Consider the following 27,574-nt stretch of genomic DNA (forward strand, 5'->3'; position numbering starts at 1 on the left):
ATCCGAGGAACTGCAAAGTATTGTAGACTCGTTCTTTAGCACGCTGAAAATCAGTGTATTTGGATTTTTTTTCTACTTTCGTATTTTGCTTTTGTGTGTCTAACAGCTTTTCTTTTTTTAATTTCAGCTTTATTGAGGTATAGTTGACACATCTAACAGATTTTCTGTTTCTCTTTTCTTGTCTTTCTTTGAATTGATGATTTTTTTTTTCCCCTTTCCCAGTTTGGGCATTTTGAACTCCATTCCCATTCTTTTCCTGCTTAGCCTAGAAATTTTTATATGTGTTCTTAACTTGCCAAGTCTAAAGTTAATCATTTGTGCCCTTCTGCTCAGTACTCTAAGAACTTTAGAGCAAATTATTTCTCTTCCTATTTACGTGCTAGTGTGTTGGGTGTTTTAGTTCTCTTTTTTTTATTCTATGAGACATTATTTTAAATAGTCACTTTTTCTTTAGGGTTCCTTCTGTCAATCTGTGCTCGACCTTCCCTCTTGCATCTCACCCCTCCCCTCTTGAGTCTTTTCTCTTGATTGAAGTTAGTTGTTTCAGAATTTCCCTTAATGATGATGTGCTGGTGGCAAACTCTTGAGTTTTTGTTTGTCTAAAAGGGGTATTTCACTTAATCCAAGAAGGCTGGTCCAACAGTGGTGTCCTGGGACAAATAGAGGTGAACATCATGCGGGGAAATGACAGAATGTTCTCAGGTGATGAGCGGTGGATCCAGGGCACTTCCTGCTCTTGGGAAACTCAGGCCTTCTCAGAGCTTCTTGCTGTGTCTTTCCACTGAGGGCTCTCTGTTCTTCCATGCCCCTGGCAGGAGGGCCACCCCTGCAGTGTAATCGTAGTACCTTAGTGATCTGGCCCCCAGTGTGGCTGATGTAGGACTGGCCCCGTTAGCCGTTTGGACTCTGCTTTATCACCGCACTGAGGGCAAATAGTTGTTGAGTGGTGATGAGACCCAGGGGCACAGCTACCGAGGGCCCACAGCCTTCCATTTCGTTCTTTGTATAATCGCATTACTTCAGTAGTCTCTAGGAACTCAAGCTAATTTAACAGTTTAAATCACCAGTTTTTGCAGTGTTACAAGGTAGGTGTTATTTTTATTTGGGTTAAACCACAGCTCCATAGCATAACAAAAATGTTAGTAATGATTATTAATAAAAGGACGAGACATCAGTTTCCGTTAGGACTGGGCAGCCAAAAGTAAGCAGTTCTGAGTCATCTGCATGTGATGGTTTGAACTCGGTTTTATCTCCTATTATCAAATTTTTGTGGAAGGGGTAATTTGTTAAATTATCACCTTTGACGTGTAGTGACTAAAACAGAGAGTTTCTGGCCACGGTTCCTATCTGTGGAACGTTACAACTTCTCCTAGGGGAAGACAGAACTGCTGATTAATTTATGGCAGATAGTGTATGTGTAAAATTTGTAAAATTAGATATTTATAGCAGTAAACCAAATTGCAGCTTCTTGGTAGATTGGACTCTGTTAGATAACTAGATTATTAATATAATTTGAAAATTAGAAAATGCTTAATTTTGAGATACCATTAAAAAATTTTAATGTCAATATGTATAATCTCCCATTTTTCATTGATTCCGATATGCAAATTCTTCCACATTTTAAGATCTCTGAAAGGGAGGATACAGCTTACACTTGATGGGATCTTAGATTTTATTAGATATGGTAAAGTAATTCTGAATTTCTTAATAAGACAGTTATCAGTATCATTGCATGCTTTATTTTAATGGTTTATTTTAGTAGTTAAATAGTAGTGGTTTTTAAATCATATACACGTTTACTTTATCATCTTCCACCATCCAGAGATATTGGACCGCTTCCCACCTGGGAGAAGACCCTCCTGACAGCGCGCTCTCATTTCTCCCCTCCCAGCCTTTGCGCTGTCTTCTGTTTACATATGTTAGTAGCCCACTGCATCTTTGTTGTTTTCACTTTAAACCGTAAGGGTAAATCTTGTAAAGAGAGTTACATCAGGAGAGGAAGATATTTACTCACATAGTTACCATTTACAGTCCCTTTCATTCTTTTCTATAGATAAGAGATTTTTCGCCTGTTGTCATTGTTTGTTTTTTCTGCCTGAGGGACTTTGACATTTCTTGGAGTGCAGATCAACTAGCGATGAATTCTTTCAAGTTTTTATGTCTGAAAATGCCTCTGTTTCACCTTCATTTTGAAAGGGTATAGAATCGTGTCCGTTTCTTTAGTCACTTCAGGCGGCAGGATAAATCTCAGCGCTGTTACCCCATCTTGGCTGGAAACAGAATCCCCACTGATGTACTTTAGTTAAATTCGTGCAAATCCTGAAACTCACTCTGAAACTTCACTGGCGGCACCTTTCCACTAAAATGGGGAATTTCTTGTCTTTGTTTCACGTTCTTCCCTTGTGAGAACATTGATGTTTGTAGAAACCATACCTGCTGCTTTGTGGCCAGCACAGACTCATTCTTTCTTAGAGCTGAAGTGATGTTAGAAATCATCTCCTGTATCTGGCCTCCCCCAGCGCTTAGCAAACCAAGAACTGAGCTCTCCGTGGGGAGGAGCCTTGCTCAAGCCTGCATCTACGGAATCAGGATCCCATTTGGAAGCTCGTGACAGGAGCATTTGACTTCAGTGGTTTCTCTGAATTTCACCAATAATTACCAGTTAATTTGCTTTTTTAAAAGACAGCTTTTCTTGAGATTGGAAGGAAAATTTTCATTGTATCCCCTTTTATATGTTCAGAATGTGTGTGCGTGAGACAGAAACCATATCCATATATTACTTTTTCAATTAAAAAAAGCAAAACACTAGATTTCTTAAGGAGAAAAAAAATCAAGCGTGAGACTTGTTTCATCTTACCTAAAAATGTAGATGATGTCAGTGAGTGAATTCAAAGCTTAGATTGCCTTGATTGGGAGGAGACTAGTGTGTTGCTGTGGGAAAGGTCTTGGTGATTAAGAATACCTTCTTTGGGGCTGGCCTGGTGGCGCATTGGTTAAGTTCATACGTTCCACTTTGGAGGCCCGGGCTTCACCAGTTTGGATCCCAGGTGCGGACATGGCACCACTTGTCAAGCCATGCTGTGGTAGGCGTCCCACATATAAAGTAGAGGAAGATGGGCATGGATGTTAGCTCAGGACCAGTCTTCCTCAGCAAAAAAGAGGAGGATTGGTGGCAAATGTTAGCCCAGGGCTAATCTTCCTCAGGGGAAAAAAAAAAAAAAGAAACCAAAATGTCTATTGATGGTTGAATTAAAGCTCTACCCTTTTAGACTTTCTTGTTTTCGTATATCTGCATTGGCGAACTCAGCAGAAGAACATTTTTTTCTTATGAGGCTCATTTTGGGAGCCCAGTCCATGGTGTTGACAGACTTGATTTGACTCTTCAGGTGCATTTCCTCTTTGGTCATAGGATAGTATCAATCAACTGCTTGCTTTTAGATTCGCTCCTTACTGGCATAAGATGCTCGCTTGCCGATGAGCGTAATTGCTTTGAAGATTCAAGAGCTGCATGCTTGCCCCTTTATTTAACTTCATCTTTCTGTGACTTTTGGCATTGTGGGTTTTGGAGGTGTCATTCTCTGCTGATTGTCCCATTTTCTCTTGATTTGGGTTTCTTTGTATGCCTTCCCCTGAAATGCTAAGTGTGGTGGCTCCTCACTCCTGCTGGTTAGTGTAAGGTGATCACAATAACCAGGCTGGGCCAGCGAGAATCGAGGAGAGACTTGGTGGGGGCATCTGGGAAGGAAGGCTTCTCACACGCGTCAGACTGTCCCCCCACTGGGCATGAATAAGGAGCATGTAGACTCACGTGCTGCTGGAAGTCGCTAGCAGCAGCTTTAGGATGAACCTGACGTTTTGAAGGACAGAATAGAAAGATCGGGTCCCTGATGACACTGTTGAGCTCTGGGACCCACCTAATAGCACGCTCTGGGGCTTTGTGCATCTCTCTGGGTTTATCCTGCTTGGAGTTTGAGCACCTTGCATGTGTATACTCATGTCTTTCATCCTATTAGGAACACTTTAGCCATTATTTCTTCAAATATTCTTTCTCTCTCTCCAGGGAAGATCATTAGACCTCTCTTGGCTTCAGTTTCCTAGGTTATATAATGGGAATAATAATGGCTGCTCTCAAAGTTGTTTTTTTTGGGTTTAATTGGGATAATTTGTTAAAGCACGTAGCCCAGTGTAGCGTTGCTCAGTAAATGATAGTTCTTTCCTCATTAGTTGCTTGGCACCAAGGATTGCTTAAGAACATTGCTAAGGTGGAATTTATTGAAGCTTAGATCTGATGCAGGAAGCAGGAAATTAGAAATCTTGTGTTGATTGTATTTAGTATCTGGATCTTTGTAAAGCACGTTGCATTTTTTTTCTGTTTGGAGCAAAAAGAAGTGAACAATGATCTGCAGAAAATTAGTATGTTTTTCAAAATTTCTCTTTTACTTTGCCATGTATGTTATTTTTTCATGAGCGTAATGTCCTTAATTCATGTTTCAATGAAATTTTTTTTAACTGGTGAGGGCTCTGACACAGTACCCAACAGTACCCAAGAGAACGTTAATAAATTTTCTTCTTTCTGCATAATAATTGCCGTCAAGAAGTTATTTTCCCTGATAATCAACTTTTTGATATCAGATGACATGGAAAATATGAAATCTCTTTGGCTTATTTGGGATATGGCCAGCTTTTTTCCTTCTTTTCATTTGACTGTTGGTTTGAATTACTGAATAGCAGTGAATTTTCTGAGCTGAAATCTACTGGATGCAGTAATTTATAGGAAAAGATCTTTCTCTGCCTCATCTAAATTTCCAGACCTGTAAATTCCCGGAGTTGTCATAATTAATTTGTGGAAGTACTTTTGAAACTCAAGGATCAAAAATGCTGCTTAATTATTTAAAATGTTTTCATTAAATATTTGAAAATTTTAAAATTGTTTGTATTATGTAAAAGAATAATGATATTTGTTAGAAAAAGAGTGTTAACATTACTTTTGAAGTATTTTGTGCTTCCCTTCCTAATTCCATTCTCTTTCTTCCATCCTAAAAGGTAAATATTATTCTGAATTCTGTATTTACCATTCTAGTTATTTGCTTTGCTACATATATATATTTGTATACATAAACAATACACTGTGTAATTTTTTATGTTTTTGAGATTTATAGGAAGTGTTCATTTCCATATTACTTTCCTGAGGTCATCCATTTATTGCTTATAGTTGTATTTAATTCATTTTCACTACTGTTTGGGATTTCACTGTATGAATATTCAACATACTTACCCATTCTACTCTGGGTGAGCATGTAGGTTATTTCCTTTTCCCCCTCCCTTTTACAAAATATGCTTCTTTGACCTTATTATACCCATCCTCTGATGCAGGCTCAAAATTTTTCTAATATGTATACCCTGGAGTAAAACTGCTGGCATAGCTCATGCACACCTTTGATCTTAATACGCAGCACCAAGCTGTTTTCCCAAGTGGCCGTGCCAGCTGACCCTCCCAGCAGACTTCCTCCCTCCCTCCCTCCCTCTTTTCTTCTTCCTCCTTTCCTTTGCGCCAGTCTGGTGAGTTTGAAATACATGGTTTTTTTTTTCAGGTTTTTATATTAATCAGTTAAATTTGTATTAGAGACTTGACTGGTTCTGTGAGGTGTATGTAGTGGAGAAAACACGTCATTGCCCTGCCCACAACATTTCTTGCTCTCCAGGGTGTAACCACTTGTGCCTCTTTTAGCTTTTCTGTGTCTTTTTTGGTATGTGTTTTGCGTATTGGAGGCTTACCTCCAGTTTGAGAGTGCAGGGCTAAAAGGCTCGTTGGAAGCTCTGAGTGCATGAGGCGTTGCTGACTGCATTTCCCCCTGGGGTGATCTGGGTGTGCTGGTTGTTGTTGGAATCCCCCCAGCCTTGGTGAAGCCCACCCCGGCCAATGTCAGTATCTTTAGATGGAAAGCTAATTGATTCTGCAGAGAAGACCCTCCCAACCTCTTGTCCAAGATGGTGCAGGTGGGCGTAAAGGGCTGGTTGCCGGCCGTCTGAGAGCCCCATGGGGAGGAAGGCTTGGCAGGGGCCTGTGAGCGTTGATTGCGTCCCTTGTCTTTGGTGTGACGGCCTTGCCCTCACGTGCACTGGGTGTCCCCTGGTTCCTCTGTTTTCGTCTCTAGGGATAAACAAGCCAGTCTTCTGCGGATTGGGAGAAGAGGTGAGGCTGTCCGGGAGCTTTCCCGCAGCCTTCGTCCAGGCCCCTTCTCAGCCTGCCTGCAGGCTCCCCTGGGGCAGCAGTACCTAGCCCTTCTGGAGGAGTCAGTGGTGCCAGGTGACTCCTTGGTCTGGCCACTGTTGGCTTCAGAGTCATCCTTCTCCCATGGGTTAAGTCAGTTACCGCTGGTCCCGTCTCTTCCAGCTTCTGAAATGTGTTGTTACTCTCTCTTTTCCCATTATCTTTGTCCTATTGACAAATGGCCTTCTTGTAGTTTTCGTGAAGTTTACTACTGTTTTAGAGGCGGTGTCTTATTGAGGTTTTAATGTGCATTCTCCCAATATTAAAAGAGTCGACATCGTTCCTTCTGCTCACTCATATTATTTGAGCTTGCGCCTGTTCGAGTCTTTTGCCCACTTTGTAAGCGTTGTTTTTTATTTTTTCCTTATTTGTGGGAGTTAAATATTCTGGATACCAATCCTTTGACAGTTTCTGGCTTAGCTTTTCACTTTATGTTGTGAAACTTTTGCTAAACAAAGGTTCTTTATTTTAATATTGAATTTATTAATATTTTCCTTTGTGATTTATATTTTTTTCCCTATCTTTTAAGAAGTCTTTTTTCACTCTGAAATCATAAGCACATTCTCCTGTATTTAACTTCTAAAAATTGTGCAGGGTTGCCTTTCACATTTAAGCCTTTATTCTGCTTGGAGTTGTTTGAAAATATATATGATTATAAATAGGGGATTTGGTTTCATTTTTTACGTGTGGATATCTGATAGAGCGCATCTCATATGCTGAAGAGATAGATGTCTTTTCGAGAGTTCTTTGTGAATCAGTTTTCTGTGGGGCTGTGGGTATTTTTCCGGCTACTGTCTTCTGGTTCATCGGTCAGTTTGTCCACCCCTGCCCCATCATCACATTATCTTAATTTGTTTGTAGAAGCTCCATATCTTCTCTTGCTATTTACTCAGATTCTTAATCTTTCATTTCTTTAATCAAATTAATGAGATAGAAATTAAGCACACAATAGAGGACTATTAAAAGCTATTTCTTTGAAAAGCTTAATGGAATAAACCAATTCTAGCACAATTAAAGAAAAGAGAGACTATAGACATAGTATCAATGGAAAATATTGCGGAGATGAATAATTAATAAGAGGATTTTATGGTCAACTCTGTGTCAGTAAAAACAAAACCTCAACAAATATCCTTGTACCAGCCACCCTTCCCCCGCTGCATTGAAACTCCCTGATATCCTTCTGGAATGTATTTCCTCCCGCCCACCCTTCTCAGAAGGAACCACTGTCAAGAATTTGGTGTTTATCATTGCTGTGCATTTATTTAGCCTCTGCTGTACATTTATGTACATCTCCAAACATTTACAAATCCACATTCTCAATTTTCAGCCCTCTGCGAAAGGTGTTGTATACAGGCGTACCTCAGTGATGCTGCGATCCAGTTCCAGAACACTGCGATGCAGCCAATCCCGCAACGAAGCGAGTCACTTGAGTGTTTGGGTTTCCTAGTGCATGTAAAAGTTATGTTTACAATGTACTGTAGTTTATTAAGTGTGCAGTAGCCCTGTGTCTACAAAAAGTACACACCTTAATATATAATATAAAATATCAATATATTATAACAATGGAAAAGTTTGAAATATTGTGAGAATTACCAAAATGTGATACAGAGACATGAAGTGAGCAAACGCTGTTGGGAAAATGGCGCCCGTAGACTTGCTCCATGCGGGGTTGCCACAGACTTTCAGTTTGTGAAAAACGCAGTATCCGTGAACACAGTGAAACAGGGTATGTGTGTACAGTGTGAGCCTTCAGTCTTTCATCATCTCTGTTCTATCTCTGAGGCTCATGTGTGTTGACAGACTCAGTTCAGCTGTGGTTTTTAATTGTTTGTGGGATTCTGTTTTATAAACATACCACAGTTTATTCATTTTGTTATTAGTGGATATTTAGGTTGTTTTTCTTTTTTAAAAAAATATTATTGAAGTCACAATGATTTATAACATTGTGTAAATTTCAAGTGTACATTATTATCGTTCAGCTTCTATATAGACTGCATCATCTTCACACCAAAAGTCTAGTTTCCATCTGTCACCATGCATATGTGCCCCTTTACCCCTTTTGCCTTACTCCTACCCTCTCCCCTCTGGTAACCACCAATCTGTTCTCCTTATCTATGTGTTTGTCTTCCAAATATGAGTGAAATCATACAGTATTTGTTTTTCTCTGTTTGGTGTATTTCCCTTAGCATAATACCTTCAAGGTCCATCCATGTTGTCGCAAATGGCACCATTTTGCCCTTTTTTATGGATGAGTAGTATTCCATCGTGTGTATGTACCACATGTTCCTTATCCATTCATCCATTGGTGCGCACTTGGGTTGCTTCCAAGTCTTAGGTACTGTGAATAATGCTGCGATGAACATAGGGGTGGATATATCTTTTCGAATTAGTGTTTTCATGTTCTTATGATAAATGCCCAGAAGTGGAATAGCTGGATCATATGGTGTTTCTATTTTTAATTTTTTTGAGAAATCTCCATACTGTTTTTCTATGATGAACAAAGCTGCTATGAATATCTTACCTGTGGTCTATATGCTAGGGTTCCTTTGGGATAAATACCTACCTACAGAATTGCTGGCTTGTTCGTATGCCCATCTTCAACCTCACTAGATGTTGCCAGATTGCTCTCCAGAGTAGTTGTTTAATTGTTTCATCTGATTTTTTTTCTTTCAGTGCCTGAAGACCTCTCCTTAGAAGAGAGAGAAGAACTTTTAGACATTCGTCGAAGGAAAAAGGAACTTATTGATGACATTGAGGTAAAAAACAATCTCCTTTAGTTTTTGCTTTTAGGTAAATTAATAAATAGCTTCATGAAAATGTGAAAAATGGGTATCTAGTATGTGTATGTCCGAGCCACAAGAAGTGACAGAGTAAGATGGTTGTCCGGGTTGATAAAGCAGAGATCTGACTTACCAGGTATGCAGACCCTGGGATGGAAAAGAAGACGTCATGGAAGCAGAGTCGGGAGTCAGTGACACGTGATTCCAGAGTCACAAAGAGCTTTTTCATTTTTTTTTTTTTTTTTTTGAGGAAGATTAGCCCTGAGCTAACATCTACCACCAATCCTCCTCTTTTTGCTGAGGAAGACTGACCCTGAGCTAACATTCATGCCCATCTTCCTCTACTTTATATGTGGGACACCTACCACAGCATGGCTTGACAAGAGGTGCCATGTCCGCACCCGGGATCTGAACCAGCGAACTCCGGGCCGCCGAAGTGGAACGTGTGCACTTAACCACTGCGCCACTGGGCCGGCCCCGGCATTTTTAAGCAACAGCAGCAATCCACAAGCATACTGCTTGCTGAAATTGTGTAATGAGACTCGTTTCATTTATCAGTATCCCTAGCACCTAGAACATTGCCTGTCACAGTTTTGGTGCTCAGGTCTTTTGAATAAGTGAATAAACGTATATTGAGTTCTAACCGTGCCCCCAGCACCTGCTAGCTGGTGGGCGTAGAATGATGCATACAACACAGGCGGATAAACATTGTTTCTGCATTTGTGTCCTCAGAGGATAGGGTGGAGGGCGTCCCGTGGGAGAAGTGCAGGAGTGGGGCCGCAGTCTCAGAATCTGAGTGTCTGTAATTGTGGCAGAGATTATGCAGAAGACCAGCATTCGCGGCTTCCGTTTGGGGCTTCCTTGGGCAATCAACCAGACGTGTGGATCTTCTTTGAGAAGCTTCCTGATCTTTGTCATGCCAGAATCAGTGTGGCCTGACAGGCTGCTTGTGCAAGACCAGGCCTTGTCCAGACAATAGCTCCTTTCTAGAAGCTCACATTTTCAGTCTGAAGTTTCTTGGCACGCAAAATAGTAGGGTTCTGAACAAAAATTTCTTTGTATTGGAAAGCTGATTCCGTGGAGCTTTTTCTTCTAAAGGTACCCTTCGTTCCTACCCGTGACCCTTCAGAAATCCAGAATGGGTGCTTTGGTTGAAGAAGAGGATGTTTTAAGGTTAATGGTCCTGTTTGGTCATTAGTAATAACAGCGTCCATGGAGTCTTACATAGATCTAAGGACCTCATTTTTGAGTTAGAGCGCCTAGGCCCAGAGAGGTTAAGAGGGTTCCAAAGGTCTCGCAGTGAGTGATGGAGCCACATGGAGGAACAGAGGAGTCCGAGTGCCACAGGCAAGTTCTGTTGTCACCTCCTGGGCTCTGTCCATGGTGCTTCATCTCACGCACAGTTATGGAAATCACCCTGAGACTGGTGGTTCGGGGACTGAGGAATGTGTTTACGCGCGGTACCTTCTCCCCATCTTACCCCGGACGGGGGTGGCAGTGAAGGGAAGGGTGGTGGAGCTGAGTGGGGTGACAGCTGGAGGCTGCAGTGAGTGAGCTAAGGACCCCTTGTTTCCTTTTGCTGTTTTTATCTTTTTGCACCTGTGATATTCTCTCCAGTGTCCCTTCTCGATTCTACACACATTTACTCCAGGATCTGCCTAGGGGACCCCCTAATCTCATCCTGACGAGAGGTGGAGGAATAAATAATTCTGTCTTCTCCTGAGTGGGGGTGGTGCTGACCAGGCCACTCTCTCTGTCAATAGAAAGGATTGGTTTTCCATGCCCGTGATGTCCAGGTGGGACCTCGGGGCAGCGTGCCCCCGGAGGGCTAGGATGTCTCTGGGTCCAGGAGGAGGAAGTCCAGACTCCCACTCCGCCGTCCTTTCTGCTCTTTTGACAGAGACTGAAATACGAAATTGCTGAAGTGATGACGGAGATCGACAACCTGACTTCCGTAGAGGAGAGGTAAACGATGCGGCCGCACCTTCGAGTTCCTTCATCTCTTTCCCCCGTTCCAGCGGAGCTCGTGCCGACTGCGGTGACACCGGCGGGGGAGGATGTTGGGACCGGGAAGTGGGGGGCCTTTCTGGAGTCATTTCCTCTCCTCCCCACCCCTCCCTCCTTCCTGCTGTCTGTGGAGGAGTCGGGGTCCTTCTCTGGGGCTGCTTCTCTCCCCTGCCTTCTCTAGTTCACTGTGTACCCTTGTAGTTCAGGAAGAGGCACTGGCGCCTCCGAACTCACCTGTCACAGGTAACCGTTCCGTGTGACAGGGAGCTGTGCTTTTCCTCCATCGCTGGTTCTCGTTAGCTTTTCCTGGAGAAGTTATCAGAGGTAGAAAAGAGCCCCGGCAGCCGGCCAGCCACTGCTCCCACCCGGAGCGGGGAGGGCGCCGGGAGCCGTGCCTCCCTTCAGCCGTTGTGGTCCTTGTGGTCGCCGTCGTGGGGGGAGTGCCCCGTGGGAGGCCGCGCGCTCACCAGTGAGCGCGGCACAGACAGCCCGTAACCGTGTCTCGCTCCTTCCACACGCGTAGCAAAACGACTCAGCGGAACAAGCAGATCGCGATGGGGAGGAAGAAATTCAACATGGACCCCAAAAAGGTGAGAGAGCCTATTCCGTTTTCTGGCCCGCAAGAGACTGGCTGACTGATTTTAACGGCTGTCTCCCTTTTGGACAAAGGTGGTTATACGACCTCATAAAAATACTGAGCGTTGATGTTAAATTTTTATCAAAAAAGGGGCTGCTAATGAGCGGGCTGAAGCAAACGCATCCATCGGACTGGTCCCCCGACCGAAAGACCTTTCTTTCTGGGTGAAGTTCTGAGTGAGGACTGGCCTCACCTGAGCCACGTGGACACGTGTTCAGACCCCACAGCCAGGGGGTCGCCTGGTTCGTGGGGGCAGAGACAGAGGGGAGTCCAGCTGGGCAGTTTGTAGATTTTATGGTCTAGGTGGGTTAAATGGTTCAAGAAAGAAGACTTCATTCCTTTCCTTCATTTCCTTTACCTTAAAAAGAGGATGTCTGTACGAAAGACCCAAGAACTCTGCAGATTTAAGCCAATATCTTGGTCTTTTTTCAAGTGGGTTTTCTAGGAAAACTCCCCAACATAATGAAGCCTGCAACATGTCACTGCTTGTTTCTGAGTCTGAGCTACAGGACTTAGCAGAATCTATGAATCTTTTTGGACTATGTGGCTCAGTTGTAAGGTTGTTTTGGTTTTGAGACAGAAGAGTGGACCTGAGTCGGCCACAGAGGCTCGTGGTCCAGGAGAGGAGAGGCGTGTCCGTGGAGAGGTCGCCTGGCGCCCTCACCCTGGTTGACTTCCAGCCACGGAGCTGGTTTACCTCATTCCTCATTCGTCTTTAATCGGTGTTCACTTCGAACGTCTTCCTTGTTTTTTTTGGCATCGAGCCTCCGTACTAGTTAATTATTTGTTCCTTCAATAAATATTTGTTGATTGCAGGGATTAACATTAACCGTGCAAGGTCTGAGATCTGTAAGCTTACATTTATAGCTGCAAGCACAGTTGCAAATGTTACTTAAAGAAATAGGCACTGTTATTCCCTGTTCACGGTTTGCAAGTTTGGATTTTCTTCAGGTACAGCACCTCTCCAGCCGGAGGAGGGTCTTTGTTTAACTGCTGCCCTCCAGCCACTGTGAACATTTCTCTGTTGCTTCCTAATTCCCTGCTTATGGGCATAAATCATCTCCAAATTGTCACTGGGGACAATTTTGTGAATATGGTAATGATTTGATATTTGGGGTTAGTTACAGTTTTTTTTTTTTTCTTTTTAAGAAGTTGAGCTTACGGAGTTGAAGTATCAGCTGATTTAATAAGCATTGGGGGCATCTCAGGAGAGAGATCGTGTAACAAGTGGGTGTTTTTAAAACTAGACCTTACGTTTTAGAGTGCAACACAGGACAGCACACCAGTGAGTTCACGGATAAATTCAGATCTTGCTCCTGAAACAGACAAATACTTTTTTTTTTTGAAGTGGTGCACTCTGCCTTGGGTCTTGGTTTCCTGAGCGTGAACTTACCCTCGGTTCTTAGAAAGTCCTCTGTCAGGTTCTTGCCTGTCCTTCACTCGTACCGTGTGTCAGATTTACAGTAATAAGGGCCAGGAACTCTCCCGCCCAGTGTCCTGAGCAAGGAATCTGACTGGGAGGGTCGTGCCTGTAAACACCGCACTGACCGAGCCCCCCGCAGACGCTGGGGTTGGTTTGTAGGGAGCCCCGAGGCAGCCTGGATGGCTCAGACCACCGTCAGCCCTGTGGTGTCTGCCGACCGCGGCTCAGGAAGTGGGTGTTTCATCCGCTTCATCATCCGCTTCATCTGGGCTGCGGCAAGCTGCCCTACAGGCTTTTTGTTTTTGCATTCCTCTTCACCTAAAAGGTTTTTTCTTCTTAATATTATTGGTTGCATTCGGGAACTCATTTGTAATTCTATTGCTCGATAAAAGCAGAAGGCACATTTAGTCTGCGTGTTTGCTTTCGCTGGGAAAAATTATCAGAATTCTCTGGTTTTGTCGATTTGCTTGTAGCACTTCTTTTAGTCAGCTCAGGCCACCCCAACAAAATAGCGTAGACTGGGGGCTTAAAAACAGAAATTCACTTTCTCACAGTTCTGGAGGCTGGAAGTCCAAGATCCAGGAGCCAGCATGTTCGGACTCTGGGGAGGACCCTCCTCCTGGCTCACAGATGGCCATCTTCTTGCTGTGTCCTCACATGGCAGAGAGAGCAAGCTGTCTTGTGACTCTTCTTATGGGGGCACTGATTCCATCACATCAGGGCCCTGCCCCAAGGCCCCACCTCCTAATACCATCACAGTGGGGTCAGGCTTCAACTGAGGAATTTTCGGGGGCCTCAGACTTCAGTCCCTGACAGCACTGGGTGATCTCGCCTGCTTCAGAGGCAGTTCCAAATTCTGTTCCCCTCCTGCACCTATTAAACCTTGCGATGTTGTGAAACAGGCTATTTTCAGAGTAGGCACATTCTTTCAGGCTAGTGGGAAATTAAGTCACAGAGTGACAACATTTTGAGCAGAGAGCTCTGATGTGTTCAGGTGCATTAGAGAGCCAGAAGTAGCACTTGGGTTTATAAATGAATAAGAGGAAAGGTTGATGAGATCATGGAAGCTGAAGACACTCGGTAGCCTCTCGCTTTTATTCCCAGTTTCCTAGAAATGCCTTTAAAAATATAACATATAAATCCATAACAAGCAGGAGGTCACTGAGTGGACTAGAAATTGAGGAATGCCTGACACAAGAAAGACACAAGATGAGTGACAGCCCAAAGCACATATGAGAAAGAACTGCTCCGGTAAGGGAGAGCAGCGTCAGGGGCTCGGCATCCTCAGAGGCAGCAGGTGTGGGGCATCGACCGCAGAAGGGACGTCTAGACTGTCCTTGCTGAGTTTGCACCAAGCAGTCGTGTATGCCCCCAGGTGGGAGAAGCAAAAGGGGCCACTTAGTCTATGAAAACAGGCTGTGCCTTCAGTAGTTAGCATCACTAAGAAAGAGAAACCCTCGCTCCCAAAAGACCAGCTACTGGCACACCCCATCTGGCTGCATCTCCTACTCCTCTGCTAGATCTCTGGAGGCGGCTACAGGAAAAAACCAGAAATAAATGGCATTCAGTTAGGCTGTCAGAGGATCTTTAAAATTCAGCAGTGGACACCCAACCAGGAATCACCAAATGTACGAGGAAACCGAGACCACGAAAGAGACATGAAACTCAACAAACAGAAGAACTAACACCAGAGGAAACAGACCTCCTAGAAACAGCAGAAGGAAGCATCAAAAGTAGGGTATTTTATATATTATAAATCTCATCAAAGAGATATGATGGGATGTTGCTTATCCGTGATGCAAAAGCAGAGTTGTGAAAGAGATCCTTGGCAATGAAACAATGTGTCATGTAAAAACCTGAGAGCTGGGCTGTAACAAAGAGAGAATGTGGGTGGACCCATACATGTCTGTGTATCGAGTAAAATACCAGAAAAACTTGGGGATAAAGAGAAAGTCACTCGAGTTTCCAGGAAAGAAGGACCGGATTCTCTAAGACTCTCAGTATGTAAGTAGCAAGGAGGGCAGTCAGTTGGGCAAGGTGGTCTAGGTGTTGGTAGATGAATGCAAGTGTAAATATTCATTAAAATCTTAAGAGTAAGCACTAAGAATAGCAGTAAAATAGGATTTCTAAATTATTAGGAAAACTTATAAGGAAGGCTTGGTCAATTCAACAAAGGCTGACAAGGTATGAGAAAGAGGACAGAATGGGGTCAGGACTAAGTCCTAGCAAACCAGGAAGCACCATAAATCCGACTGGGCTCAGTTAACCTCTTAAGAGACAGACGCTTTCGTGTTACGCTACAAACACAATAGGAAACTCCACCTGTATTCTGATTGAGACACACGCTTGAAACAAATAACAGCGTGAGGGAGCCCTGTCTCGGGCACTGAGAGTTTTAGTGGAAGACCATGTCTGAATTCGTAGAAATAGCCTCTAGATAAGTAGATGACAGGATTCCCTATGCTCTTGCTTGCTTTGCCAACATGTATTTTGAAACCAGCTCAGAGCTATGTCCGAGGTACATTTTTGCTGCTATTAAGGCTTCTTGTGAGACGGAGCACAGCTCGCTCAGGCCGGGGCAGCCCCTCTGCAGCCTTCTATTCAGAGATGGCTGGCTGCTCTCCATAGGTCCTTCGAGTGGTGGGGAACTTTGACTGCCTTAAGCTTGGTGATCAGTTAACGTGCCCGGCCACAGGTAACAGCAAATCCTGTGAAGACAGCTTACACAGTGGGCTGTCTTCTCCCACAGCAGAGGTAGCTGCAGGGTGTTGAGTGGATCTCAAGGGGCAGGACCAAAGCTCTGTGTTCATGCCTGCCTTTCCCTCATACAGCAGCTGCTGGGGCTCCGGTCATCACATGTGTGTTTGAGGTGGGCAGGAGGAGGAAGGAACAGTGCCTACTCACGGGGCCCCTTTTATCAGGAAGCCAGCAGCTTTCCTAGGTCCCCCTGCAGACTTCTCTTTCTATCTGTTTGACCAAATCTGTGTCACAAGGTCATTTCTAGTTGCGAGGAAGGCTAGGGAAGTGATTATTTAGTGAAGGATGGCGAGGAAAGAGGGACTTGGTAACGCGTATGGGGTTGGCCACCCACGTGCGACGTGTTCCTGTCAGACACAGAGCAGACCCTCTTCCTGAGCTTGGGAAACCTGGTATTATTGTTACTTCTGCCTGTGTCATCTCTAACAACCACTTAGAATGGTTTGCTCCGTAACCCACTTGTCCTTGAACCTGTTAAATTGCCAGGAGGAATGAATGTCTCGCTTTGCTTTTCTTGGACGTGTGCCTGGTAGTGTGGCGATGTGAGAATCAGGTTGTGCTGTTGTATTATTTTTCCTGTGTCCAAATCAGTAAGGTGGTTACACTAAACGTATCTGTGTCTTTGAAAAATGAGTCTGGGTCACCCTCCTAACCGGTGCTTCGTTTCTTCTGTTCCTCTTCAGGGAATTCAGTTCCTAATAGAGAATGACCTGCTGCAGAGTTCCCCAGAAGACGTGGCCCAGTTCCTGTATAAAGGAGAAGGTCTAAATAAAACCGTCATTGGGGACTACCTGGGGGAGAGGTAAGTTGAAGGAGAAAGAGCAGCCCAGCCAGAGCCACCCTCTGCTGCAGGGTCTGTCACAGTTACTCAGCCATGGGCTATAGGGGTGCGCTGGCTGCTCCCTGATAAGGAGTGAGCCCCGTGCAGTCACGTCCTCTTCTGTGCCCTTGTGAGGAGGAGGTGGGGGGGTGGGTGTTCTGGAAGTGGGTGGGATCTGGGCTCCTCTGGAACTCTTTCCACAGGAAATCCCAACAGAACCGAAAATGCCTTTCTCTCCTCACCTTGGACAGCATCTTAATCTTCTTTTGATGTTTTGCCCAGAAATACACCAGATTTCTCAGTGGTTTTCTTTCCCCTGTTACTTGTGGGTGTGAGTAAAGGTGGAAAGTTAGTACTTTTTTAAATGGAGAGCAGCTGGTCAGATTCACTTTCCCGGCCAACTCCACTTAAAAGTCCATTTGCTCTGCTCAGCAGAGGTGGGGCGGGAACCCCACGGCAGCGCATGCCCTGGGTGAGCCGAAATAGACTTTGGGTTTTTAAACTGAAGCCCAACAATTGTTCAACCAGGGTGGCCTCTGTTTCTAGCTTTTTATTACAAATACTTGATCAAAAGTGAAAAATGGGACAGATCAATGGAACAGAAGCGAAAGCCCAGAAATAAAACCACACATCTATGGACAGCTAATGTTCGACAAAAGAGCCAAGAACGTACAATGGAGAAAGGAAAGTCTCTTCAATAAATGGTGTTGGGAAAACTGGACAGCCATATGCAAAAGAATGAAGGTGGACCATTATCTTAGACCATGCACAAAAGTTAACTCTAAATGGGTTAACGACTTGAAGGTAAGATGTGAAACCATAAAACTCCTAGAAGAAAATCTAGGCAGTACACTCTTTGATATTGGTCTTAGAAGGATCTTTTCAAATATCGTATCTCGCACAAGGGAAACAAAAGAAAAAACAAATGGGACTGCATCAGACTAAAGAACCTTCTGCAAGGCAAAGGAAACCATGAACAAAATGAAAAGACAACGCACCAACTGGGAGAAGATATTTGCAAGTCATATATCTGACAAAGGGTTAATCTCCAAAATATAGAAAGAACTCACACAACTCAACAACAAAAATACCAGCAATCAAAAAATGGGCAGAGGAAATGAACAGATGTTCTTCCAAAGAAGATACACTGATGGCCAGGAGGAACATGAAAAGATGTTCAGCATCACTAATCCTCAGGGAAATGCAAATGAATACCACAATGAGATATCACCTTACACCTGTTAGAATGGCTATGATCACCAAGAGAAAAAAACAGCAAAATGTTGGAGAGGATGTGGAGGAAAAGGAACCCTCATAAACTGCTGGTGGGAATGCAGACTGGTGCAGCCACTATGAAAAACAGTATGGAGATTTCTCAAAAAATTAAAAATAGAAATACCATACGACCCAGCCATCCCACTACTGAGTATTTACCCAAAGAACCTGAAATCAACAATTCAAAGAGACTCATGCACCCCTGCAGCATTATTCACAAAGGCCAGAATGTGGAAGCAGCCCAAGTGCCCATCAACAGATGAATGGATAAAGAAGATGTGGTATATATACAGTGGAATACTACTCAGCTGTAAAAAAAAAAAAAAAAGACAAAATCATCCCATTTGCAACCACCTGGATGGACCTTGAGGGTATTATGTTAAGTGAAATAAGCCAGACAGAGAAAGACAAACACCGTATGATTTCACTCATGTGGAAGATAAACAAACATATGGACAAAGAGAACAGGTTATCAGTTACCAGAGGGGAAGGGGCTTGAGGGTGGGCATGAGGGGAAAGGGGCACATATACATGGTGTCTGAAAAATAATAATGTACAACTGAAATTTCACAGTGTTGTAAACTATTATGACCTCAATAAAACATAAGAAAAAAGTGATGAGTGGGACACTTTCCAACTCATTCTATGAGGCCTGTACTACCTGATACCAAAACTGTGCAAAGACATCACAATAAAATATGACCGCAGATCACTATCTCTTGTGACTCTGGAAGCAAAAATCCTCAAATAAATATTAGCAAATCAAATCCAGCAGTATATAAAAAGGATTGTACACCAAGTGAGATTCATCCCGTGAATGCAAGGTTACTTCAACATACAAAAAATAAATTAATATATATATATCAATAGAAGAATAAAGGGCAAAATCCACATGATCGTCCCAATAGATGCAGGAGGAGCATTTGACAAAATTCATTGCTTCATGATAAAAATACTCAAACTAGGAAAAGAAGGGAACTTCCTCAACATGGCAGAGGGCGCCTGTGAAAAACCCTCAAATTCTCTCTTGCTTCCCCTTCAGATCAAGTACAAGGCATGGATAACTGCACTCAGCACGGCTGTCCAACATGGTCCTGGCAGTTCCAGCCAGGGCAGTTAGGCAGGAAAATGAAATTAAAGGCATCCAGTTTGGAAAGAGAAAAATACAAGTTTCGGTAAGGTTGCAGGAGACAAGGTCAATATAAAAAATTCAGTATTTCTATACAGTAGCAATGAGCAAGCAGAAAAGGATATTAAGAAAAGCAGTCCATTTACAATAGCATTGAAAAGAATAAAATACTTAGAAATAAATTTAACAGAAGTACAAAATTTTTACTCTGAAAACTATGTAAAATGTTGGGGGGAAAAATGAAAAGGACTCATTAAACGGAGACATCTCATGTTCATGGAGTGGAAGATTTAATATTGCAAAGATGGCAATACCCTCCACGTTGACCTACAGATTTAATGCACTCCCAGAAAAATCTCAGCTAACTTCTTTGTGGAAGGTGACAAGCTCATTCTAACATTCATAGAGCAATTCAGGGGCCCAGAATGGCCACAGAAATCTTGGGGAAAAAAAAGGACAAAGTTGGAGAACTCACACTTCCCAATTAGACAACAGACTAAAGCTACACTAATCAAGACAGTGCGGTCCTGGCATAAGGTTAGACATATAGGTCGTGGAGTAGAAGTGAGAACCCAGAAATAAACCCTCACATTTACTGGCAAGTGATTTTTGACAGGGATGCCAAGACACTTCAGTGGGGGGAAAGAGTAGTCTCTTCAACAAATGATGCTGGGACAACCGGATATCCATGTGCAGAAGAGTGGCATTGGACCACTAACCGTACACAAAAATTAAGGTAGATTTAAGACCCAAATACCAGAATTAAAGCTATAAAATAACAGAAGGAAAGATAGAGGTAAATGTTTGTGACCTTGGATTAGGCAAGAGTTTCTTAGCTATAACACCAAAAGCACAAACAGCAAAAGAAAAAGATAGGTAAACATCATCAAAATTCAAAACGCGTGTGCTTCAAAGGCATCATCAAGAAAGTGAAAAGACCACCCACAGAATAGGAGAATATATTTGCAAGTCATGTAGAAATCTGATCAGAACGTATATCTAGAATAAAAAACTGTTACAACTCAATAATGAAAAGACACATAATTATAAAGTTTAGGCAGAGCTCCCAGGAAGATACATAAATAAGTGTCTAAGGCATGGATGGTGGCCAGCATCATTAGCCATCAGGAAAATGCAAATGGAAACCACAACGAGATACCACTTCACATCCACTAGCATGGCTGTAGTGGAAAAAAAAAAAAAAAAAAAAAAAACAGATGATAAATGCTGGTGAGGATGCGGAGAAGTTAGAACCCTCGTACGCTGCTGGTAGGTTATGAAATGATACGGCCACTTTGGAAAGCAGTTGGCAGTTCTTCAAAATACTAAACTTACCATGTGACCCAATCATGCTGCTCCTAGGTATGTGAATTATGTGTCAACAAAGCTGATTTAGGAAAAAAAATTGAGCAGCGTCTTAGGAGTTCCGACACCTAGTCTAATAGGGTGTGCTGTGAGGACTTCTCCATCGTCCTCTGGCAGGTGTGCGACGAGATGACCTGCATTTGCATAATGCAGTCCGACAATCCACGCAGTCGCCCAATACTGAGTGCCTGCAGATTTTGAGATCCCAAAAATATTAAGTTCCAAGTCCGTGCCAGGAACTGTTTTAGGCGTTTGAGTGGCGTTGGTAAGCAGATGGCTTCCTCCGCTTGTGGCCCTTCATTCCGCTGGAGCAGTGCAGAAGATACATGATAAGCATAAGAAATGAGAAAACCTATCATGTGTTCGCAGGCGATCGGGGGGCGAAGGAGGAAGGGAAAAGCAGGAGAGCCTAAGGGGCACCGGGAGAGCTGGGGGGCTGGTCAGGGTGTCTCATTGAGAAAGTGACATTTGTGTCAGGATGTGGAGGGCACGAGGGAGTGAGCCCTACAGGGATCTGGGGCAGAGGCTGGGCCACGGGCTGGCTTGTGCTGTGGCCGGAGGCCAGGGAGGGGACAGAATGGAGATGTGCTCAGGGCAGTGATGGCCTCTGGGCTCATTGTAGGAGGGAAAAGGGGCGACATTGGAAGGTTGACATGGAGGGGGGAGGGCGTGGTCTGATTCACCGTTTAGAACAATCCCCGTGGAGTAGACTGTCTGGCGGTGGGGTGAACGGCAGCAGAAGCGGCGAGAGCAGCCGGAGGCCGTCATGGGCTCCGGAGACGGAGCGGCCTCCAGGCTGGAGCTGCCATCAGTGGCTGGGAGCCACATGAGGGGATGGTCAGCTGGGACCAGTGGAGCTGAGGCGCCACCCTCTGGGTGGGACAGGTGGGACCAAAGTGTTTTGCTGGCTTGGGGGGGGTCCTTACTGCACCTCGAGACTGGGGCTTTGGGAACGGCTTTGAGTTAAAATTCCAGTGAAGCCAGTTGTCGCTGTTACATCGTTTCCCATTTTGTCGTCATCTTTTATGTTGACGTGAAAAATTATACCTTTTACGGTATTCTCACGTTCACTTTAGTTTTGCAAAGCTAATTATGAACATAAGGTATCGTTTCTCCTCCAGTCCTTGCTTTCTGAGCCCAGACCTGCACTTCCTGGTGTGTGGCATCGGGGTGGCGTCCCCTGTCTGAGCCCCTGCCAGGGCTGGGGGAGTGATGGGGCACGTGCCTCCTGGGCTCAGCGGAGACCGAGGCTGGGGCACCCACGGGCCCGCCCTGGGATCTCAGGACGGTCCCCTACCCTGACTGTGACCTCTGCCAAGTAAACTCTTTGTATCCTGCTGGGTCATCTTTGCGCCAAATCCAAAAACAAACGCACCGTGACAAATGTCTTAACTGAGTCATACGACATCAAAGCCTGCAAACACTGGCTTTAGGAGATGTTTGAGATCACACGCAGTGGGCTGTAACCCCGTTTCCTTCTTTTCCCAGGGACGACTTTAATATCAGAGTCCTCCAGGCTTTTGTCGAACTCCATGAGTTTGCCGACCTCAACCTCGTCCAGGCCTTGAGGTGAGCGCTTCATCTGGTGCTGTCCCGGAGCAGGTGGAAGGCAGGGACAGAGGCCTGGACAGGAGGGGACCCATCCACTCCGGGGGATCCGGAAGGGCCGCGTGCGTCTCTGGGGACACTGGCACCCCTCGTTTCTCATGGTCTCTCCGGAGCCGCAGGAGGTGGAGCGCAGACACGCACCCCGGACATGGGCTTCTGCTCGCCTCGTCGTGGCCACTGGTTCTGCTTCCCCGTCACACTTCCTTGCTTTCTTCCAGAATTAATGACATTTGGCAGCTGTGTGCGTGCTTTCTTCCCACTGCTGCAGTGTGTGCCGGGGAGAGGGTGGGTGTCCTGCCATCGGTGGCCGCCCCCAGTCCCAGTCTCGTCCGGGCAAACCGGGCATCGCTGGGCGTCAGGCCCTGAGTTACAACTGCCTCTGGAGCAGAGGGGCCGGTGTCATCTCTCCAGATGTCCACTCCGGTCATCCTCCTGTACACGCTCCTCTTCCTGGACCGCTGACAGGATCTAGTTTCTTCCATGGTGTCCAGGCTGAGGCACCAATGGCTGCACCTCGAGCCTGGGCCGCACTGGCTCTCCATCTGGTCTGGGTCCTGGATGGACGAGCCCTGAGCCCATTGGCCGCGGGGTCCCTGCTGGGAGCAAGCCCCCGCCTGCCCTGAGGCTGGGAAGCATGTGACCGCCCACATTGGTCCTGGTCTCCGCTCTTCTCCATGCTCTGCCCCAGCGGGAGCTCTTTTCCTCGTGGCGTCCCTCTGCTGCAGACTGAGGTGGCGGCAGCGTTGCTGTCTGACCCTCCCGCCCTTGTGCTCAGAGCTGGCCTGGGTTACACAGTGTGAATCCTGCTGCTGGGGTTCAGGAGCTTAGATTCAATTTTTGAGAACCTGCGTCACGGAGAGGTGCGGGCCTGGTGCGTCTGGGGGGGCATCTACGGTGTGGCAGCCAGGAGGCCGTTTCTTTTAGCTGGTCAGTCTCTGGCCCCGAGCCACAGGGTCCTGCCTTGCTCCTGCAGGGGAGACATCCAGCTGGCCCCACAGTGGATGGCTGAGGGCACAGAGCTGCCCGCTGCCACCAGTGGATTCTTGGGCTTTGCTGCCCCACAGCTCCCGGTCATCCCTCTGGCGCCTGTCCTGTCCTGTGGCCCAGGAGGAGGAGCGTGTGGTGCTCGGCCCTCGGAACATTGCCTGGGTTGGGTTTGGGGTCTCTGACAGCTGAGGCTTCTCCTGCGTCGCCTGCCACCTGCTCCGTGCACCTGGTGTCCTCCCTGGGGCCCGGCTCGTGAGGCCGGGGCCGTGGAAACACGTGGTCATTCCCAGTGCTCCTTTCTCTGCAGGCAATTCTTGTGGAGCTTCAGACTTCCAGGGGAGGCTCAGAAGATTGACCGCATGATGGAGGCGTTCGCGTCCCGCTACTGCCTGTGTAACCCCGGCGTCTTCCAGTCCACGGGTCAGTGACACAGCCGCGCCCGGCCCCTGGTCCTAGCCCCAGCGTCTGTGTTGTGGGCCCGCCTCCCCGCCGTGGCATCCCCAGGGCAGCGCCTCCTGCACGCGTGGGTCTGCCTCTCACGTAGAAATCCTAGACCAGCTTCTCGGCTTCGCAGGCCCTGAGCGCTCCCTGCTGCCCTCTGACCTCTTGCAGACACGTGCTACGTGCTGTCGTTTGCCATCATCATGCTCAACACGAGCCTCCACAACCACAACGTGCGGGACAAGCCCACCGCCGAGCGCTTCATCACCATGAACCGAGGCATCAACGAGGGAGGGGACCTCCCAGAGGAGCTGTTGAGGGTGAGCTGCTCCGAGCCCGCTGCGTCCGAGCTGTCTCCCTCCCTCCTCGCCGGCCCTTACCTTGTCCTTGGCCCGCAGGAGTGTCACATTCTGCCCATGAGCGTCGGCAGCACCAGTCCGTTTATTTTAAAGCATCTTTAGGGAGCCCCCGGCTCCCTGGTCCTGGGCCTGATGCTGCTTCTGCACTTGGGAGAGAGGGAAGGACGGGTCCTTGCTCCTCCGTCGCGGTCCCTGAGCGCTGGCACTTTTCCTCCTCGCAGAACTTGTACGAGAGCATCAAGAACGAGCCGTTCAAGATCCCGGAGGACGACGGCAACGACCTGACGCACACCTTCTTCAACCCCGACCGGGAGGGCTGGCTCTTGAAGCTGGGTGAGTGGCGGCCGGTGGGGCGGGACCGCGCTCCTTGCCCCCAGCCCGGGGCCGCGGCTCCGCGCTCCTCCCAGCGAGGGCCCCTGAGCAGAGGCAGGGACCTCACCAAGAATGCGTGAGGCCAAAACCCGCTCCCGGCGGCCGCCCGCCTGCCCCAGACTCGCTGGCTGCTGTTCCGACTCGGGCCCTGTCCGAACGGGGCCATCCTGTCAGTGTCTGTGGCCGAGAGGGGCGCCCGGGCTGCACGAACCTCCCAGAAAACTGCTCACTTAGTGTCCAGACAAACCCAAGGCAGTTTTCTGTTCTCACCGGCCTCCGAGAACCTGCGTGCCTCTCTTGGTTCGGCGTGGCTGATTTTCCATGCGTGCTTTAAATGTGCCTTCTTGTTGTTTTCCTTCTGCCTGTGGCTCCCACCTTTCTGTTCTGTGACGGGCTGTCCCTGCTTGTTCTGCGGTAGGAGGTACGTACCCAGTGGCTTCCTGCCCTTCCCCAGCCGCTCATTCCTCTCTCGGTCTCTCTCCCCCGCTGGTCTGTGTGAAGCTCTGACTTGTGGCTGCCATTCGTCTGACCCGTGTGGCTTTGGACTTGCTGGGGTTAGCTTCACGCCAGGGGCAGAGAAGGTGACACCCACACCGCAGGGCTGGGCGAGGAGTGGCCGGAGCGCCAGCCTCTCTGTTCCCGGGGTCCCAGGCCCATGGGAATGCCGCGTGGGCATAGGCTCGCCCCCCGTCTGTAGGGCCGTGTGGCAGCGAGGTGGCCAGGAGCCAGCTCCGTTCCTGTAGCCTCGCCAGTCACCCCTCTGATACTAACCTAGCAGCGCACGTTTGCATCCCCCCTGGAAAGAGTCCGCACATGGCGTAGAGGCTTCCGAGCCGTTGACAAAGAAGTAGAATGGCCTTTGCATTTTCTGGGCAATTCTAGGAATTGGTAGGGGTTTTGACGCTGGGGGCTTGGGATTTCTGCTTTCCTGTGACGTTAGAGCCTGTGAGATGTGACAACTGTGTGCCATCCAGGCTCTTTGAGAACAGATTGCAAGGCACCAAGGCCTACGAGAATTCTGGTGACTTTGTGTTTTTATTCAAGGGGAGGACAAAACACAGGCATGGTGACAGTGTGACAGGCGTGGGGGTGCGCGCCATGGGTCTGCTGCTACAATTTGGGGTCTTGCTCTGATTTATTTTCTGGCTTTGCTGAGGTCTGGGAGAGTTCTGGATCTTTGCCTAAAGACCCAGAACCACAGCCTCAGACTTGAATGCCTGAGGAACCTTTAAGGTGTCCCCGACTGTCCGGTCACATCACACTCTGGTCCTGGGTGAGGGCAGGGGGGATGCAGCCAGAACACCAGCAGTGGCACATGGGCCTTCCCATTCCTGCGTTGCCAGCAAGTGCCCCTTGTGGGCCGGGGACAGCGCGGGCCTGCCTGGCAGCCGGTGCCGGGGCTGCGGCCGGCTCTAGAGGCAGAACTGAGTGAGTGGAATGAAGGCACCACGGCCTTGCTTTCCACTCTGTTTTCCGGCTGAGCAGATAAGCGGTCCCCAACATCAGTGCACAAGTCCTGGGAGCTACAGAGCTGGCTGGCCCTGAATGAGGGCCCGAGGGGCCTGAAGCAGCTAGATGTGGCCTTGGCACAGGGGATGGCCCCCAGGGGCCTGGGCTTTGCTCATTCCTTGCCCCTACTGCCCATCCCTTGTGTCTGTGTGAAGGGGAGTCAGCGCTGGCGTCCTCGTTGGCAGCCACAAAGCTAGCGATGCTGGCGCTGCTCAGACCTGGAGCCCGCTGGCCAGGTGATGGCCCGGCAGCCTCGGCACGCCCCCTGCTGCCTCTCTCGCCCCCAGGCAGCCTCTGTATCCACTCTGTTCTCAGAGCCACTCCCAGCAGCCTGTTGGGCTGGTCCCTCCAGGGCTCCTGCCCTGCCTGGCTGCACCGGCCCCCAGTGCCCAGAGATGTTCTGCCCACAGGCCTCCTCCCGCCAGTTTTGATGCTGGCCTGGCCACCCGAGACTGGGGGTGTCGATCTCTGAGGACCAAGGAGGCCATAGATCTGCTGGCAGTTGATGCTGAAGGGGCATTTGGTGGGCCCCGGGCGGGTTCCTGCACTCAGCTCTGGGCCCCGCCAGCACAGGGTGGACACAGAGGCGTGTGGCCCGAGACCTGTGAGATGGGCCTAGAGGACAGACCGTGTGCCCCACGTGCCTGCTCAGACGGAGACGGAAGGCGCAGCGTGCCCCTGCTCAGCCGGGTCTCACTGTCAATTTAGCCTTGGTGCGGGTGGCCCTTCCCAGAGGCCTGGGCGAGCACAGGAGTACCAGTGTCGCTTAGTGGTTGTCAAGTAAACACCTTACACAGCAGGCACTGGGTTTTGAGAACGAGTCAGTTGTGTTAAAAACACTGGCAGGAATGTGGGTCAGAGTTGAGCTGCCATGCATAAAAAAGGATGCATCGCAGGCGTGTGTGCATGTGCTGGTTGTGGGCGCATTAGGTGTGGACGCATTAGGTGTGGGCGCACGCACGTGCCTCGTAACAGCCATGAAAATAGTGGGAAATTTGCACAGAGGACGTGGGGAAGCCAGGCTCCTTTCTGCAGGCACGAGGGGCGGCTGCGCAGGTCCCCGCCCCTGAAGCTCCGCCTGAAGCGTGTGCAGGAGTGGAGCAGCAAAACCTGCTGTGGTCCTGAGAGCGAGGGCGTGGCCACTGGCCCTGCTGGGCTGCCCGCGGGGCTGAGAGGGTGCCTGGGGGGGGCCCCAGGGGCCTCAGTCTAGACTCCTGCAGCCCGCCTGGCCTTGAGCCCTGGGCCAGAGTTGGGGTCCCCAGACAGGCCCCTGAACTCGGCGCAGAGCTGGGACGCCTTCCTGGCCAAGCCGCTTCTCAAGGCAGCTGGGTCGGTGATAGGCGTGGGGCCTGTGGTGACAGAACACCGGCAGCCACCCAGTGACCCAGTGACCCAGCGACAGGAGCATGAGGCAGAGCCGGTGCTGGGCAGATGATGCACAGGGGCTGGGGGCAGCTCTGAGAAGCGGCTCGGGACATAGCGGAGGGCGGGGCGGGGGCAGGGAGCCGGAGCGGGCCTGGGGCCGTCTGTCTGTCTGTCTGTCGTGGGGATTCAGCTCCTCTGCTGAGAGGGGAGCCCCTGGGGGCTTCAGGCCAGGAGCGGCGGGATCATTTATTTTTCAGGAGCCACGTGGGCTGCTGTTGGGGGTCAGAGGGTGCTGTCCCAGGACTCGTTCCCAGTGGCCCGGGGCTGGGGGGATGTGCCTGAGGAGAATGGGTGCTGTCCCCTGTCACCGGAGGACTTTGGGACGAGGCCGATTGCCCTGAGGCTCTGCTGGGGCCCCTCCGTGTGAACTTGGGCCTCCCTGTCGCTGAGGCGGGGGAATGGAGCCCAG

General features: G+C 47.9%; 1 protein-coding gene across 4 annotated transcripts in view; it reads left to right on the forward strand.

The window, feature by feature from the left end:
* Positions 1-27,574, forward strand: part of CYTH3 (cytohesin 3) — a 92,133-nt gene that overhangs the window by 59,298 nt on the left and 5,261 nt on the right. For all 4 annotated transcript variants that reach the window (XM_023655248.2, XM_070231419.1, XM_070231418.1 and 1 more), the window contains exons 2-9: positions 8,945-9,027; positions 10,952-11,016; positions 11,582-11,648; positions 16,559-16,677; positions 21,953-22,033; positions 23,367-23,479; positions 23,672-23,820; positions 24,081-24,192. In XM_023655248.2, coding sequence (XP_023511016.1) covers positions 8,945-9,027; positions 10,952-11,016; positions 11,582-11,648; positions 16,559-16,677; positions 21,953-22,033; positions 23,367-23,479; positions 23,672-23,820; positions 24,081-24,192 — 789 coding nt within the window. The remainder of the gene's footprint in view (positions 1-8,944; positions 9,028-10,951; positions 11,017-11,581; positions 11,649-16,558; positions 16,678-21,952; positions 22,034-23,366; positions 23,480-23,671; positions 23,821-24,080; positions 24,193-27,574) is intronic.

Source organism: Equus caballus, chromosome 13, assembly GCF_041296265.1.
Source record: "Equus caballus isolate H_3958 breed thoroughbred chromosome 13, TB-T2T, whole genome shotgun sequence".
In the NCBI taxonomy this organism is placed as follows: domain Eukaryota; kingdom Metazoa; phylum Chordata; class Mammalia; order Perissodactyla; family Equidae; genus Equus; species Equus caballus.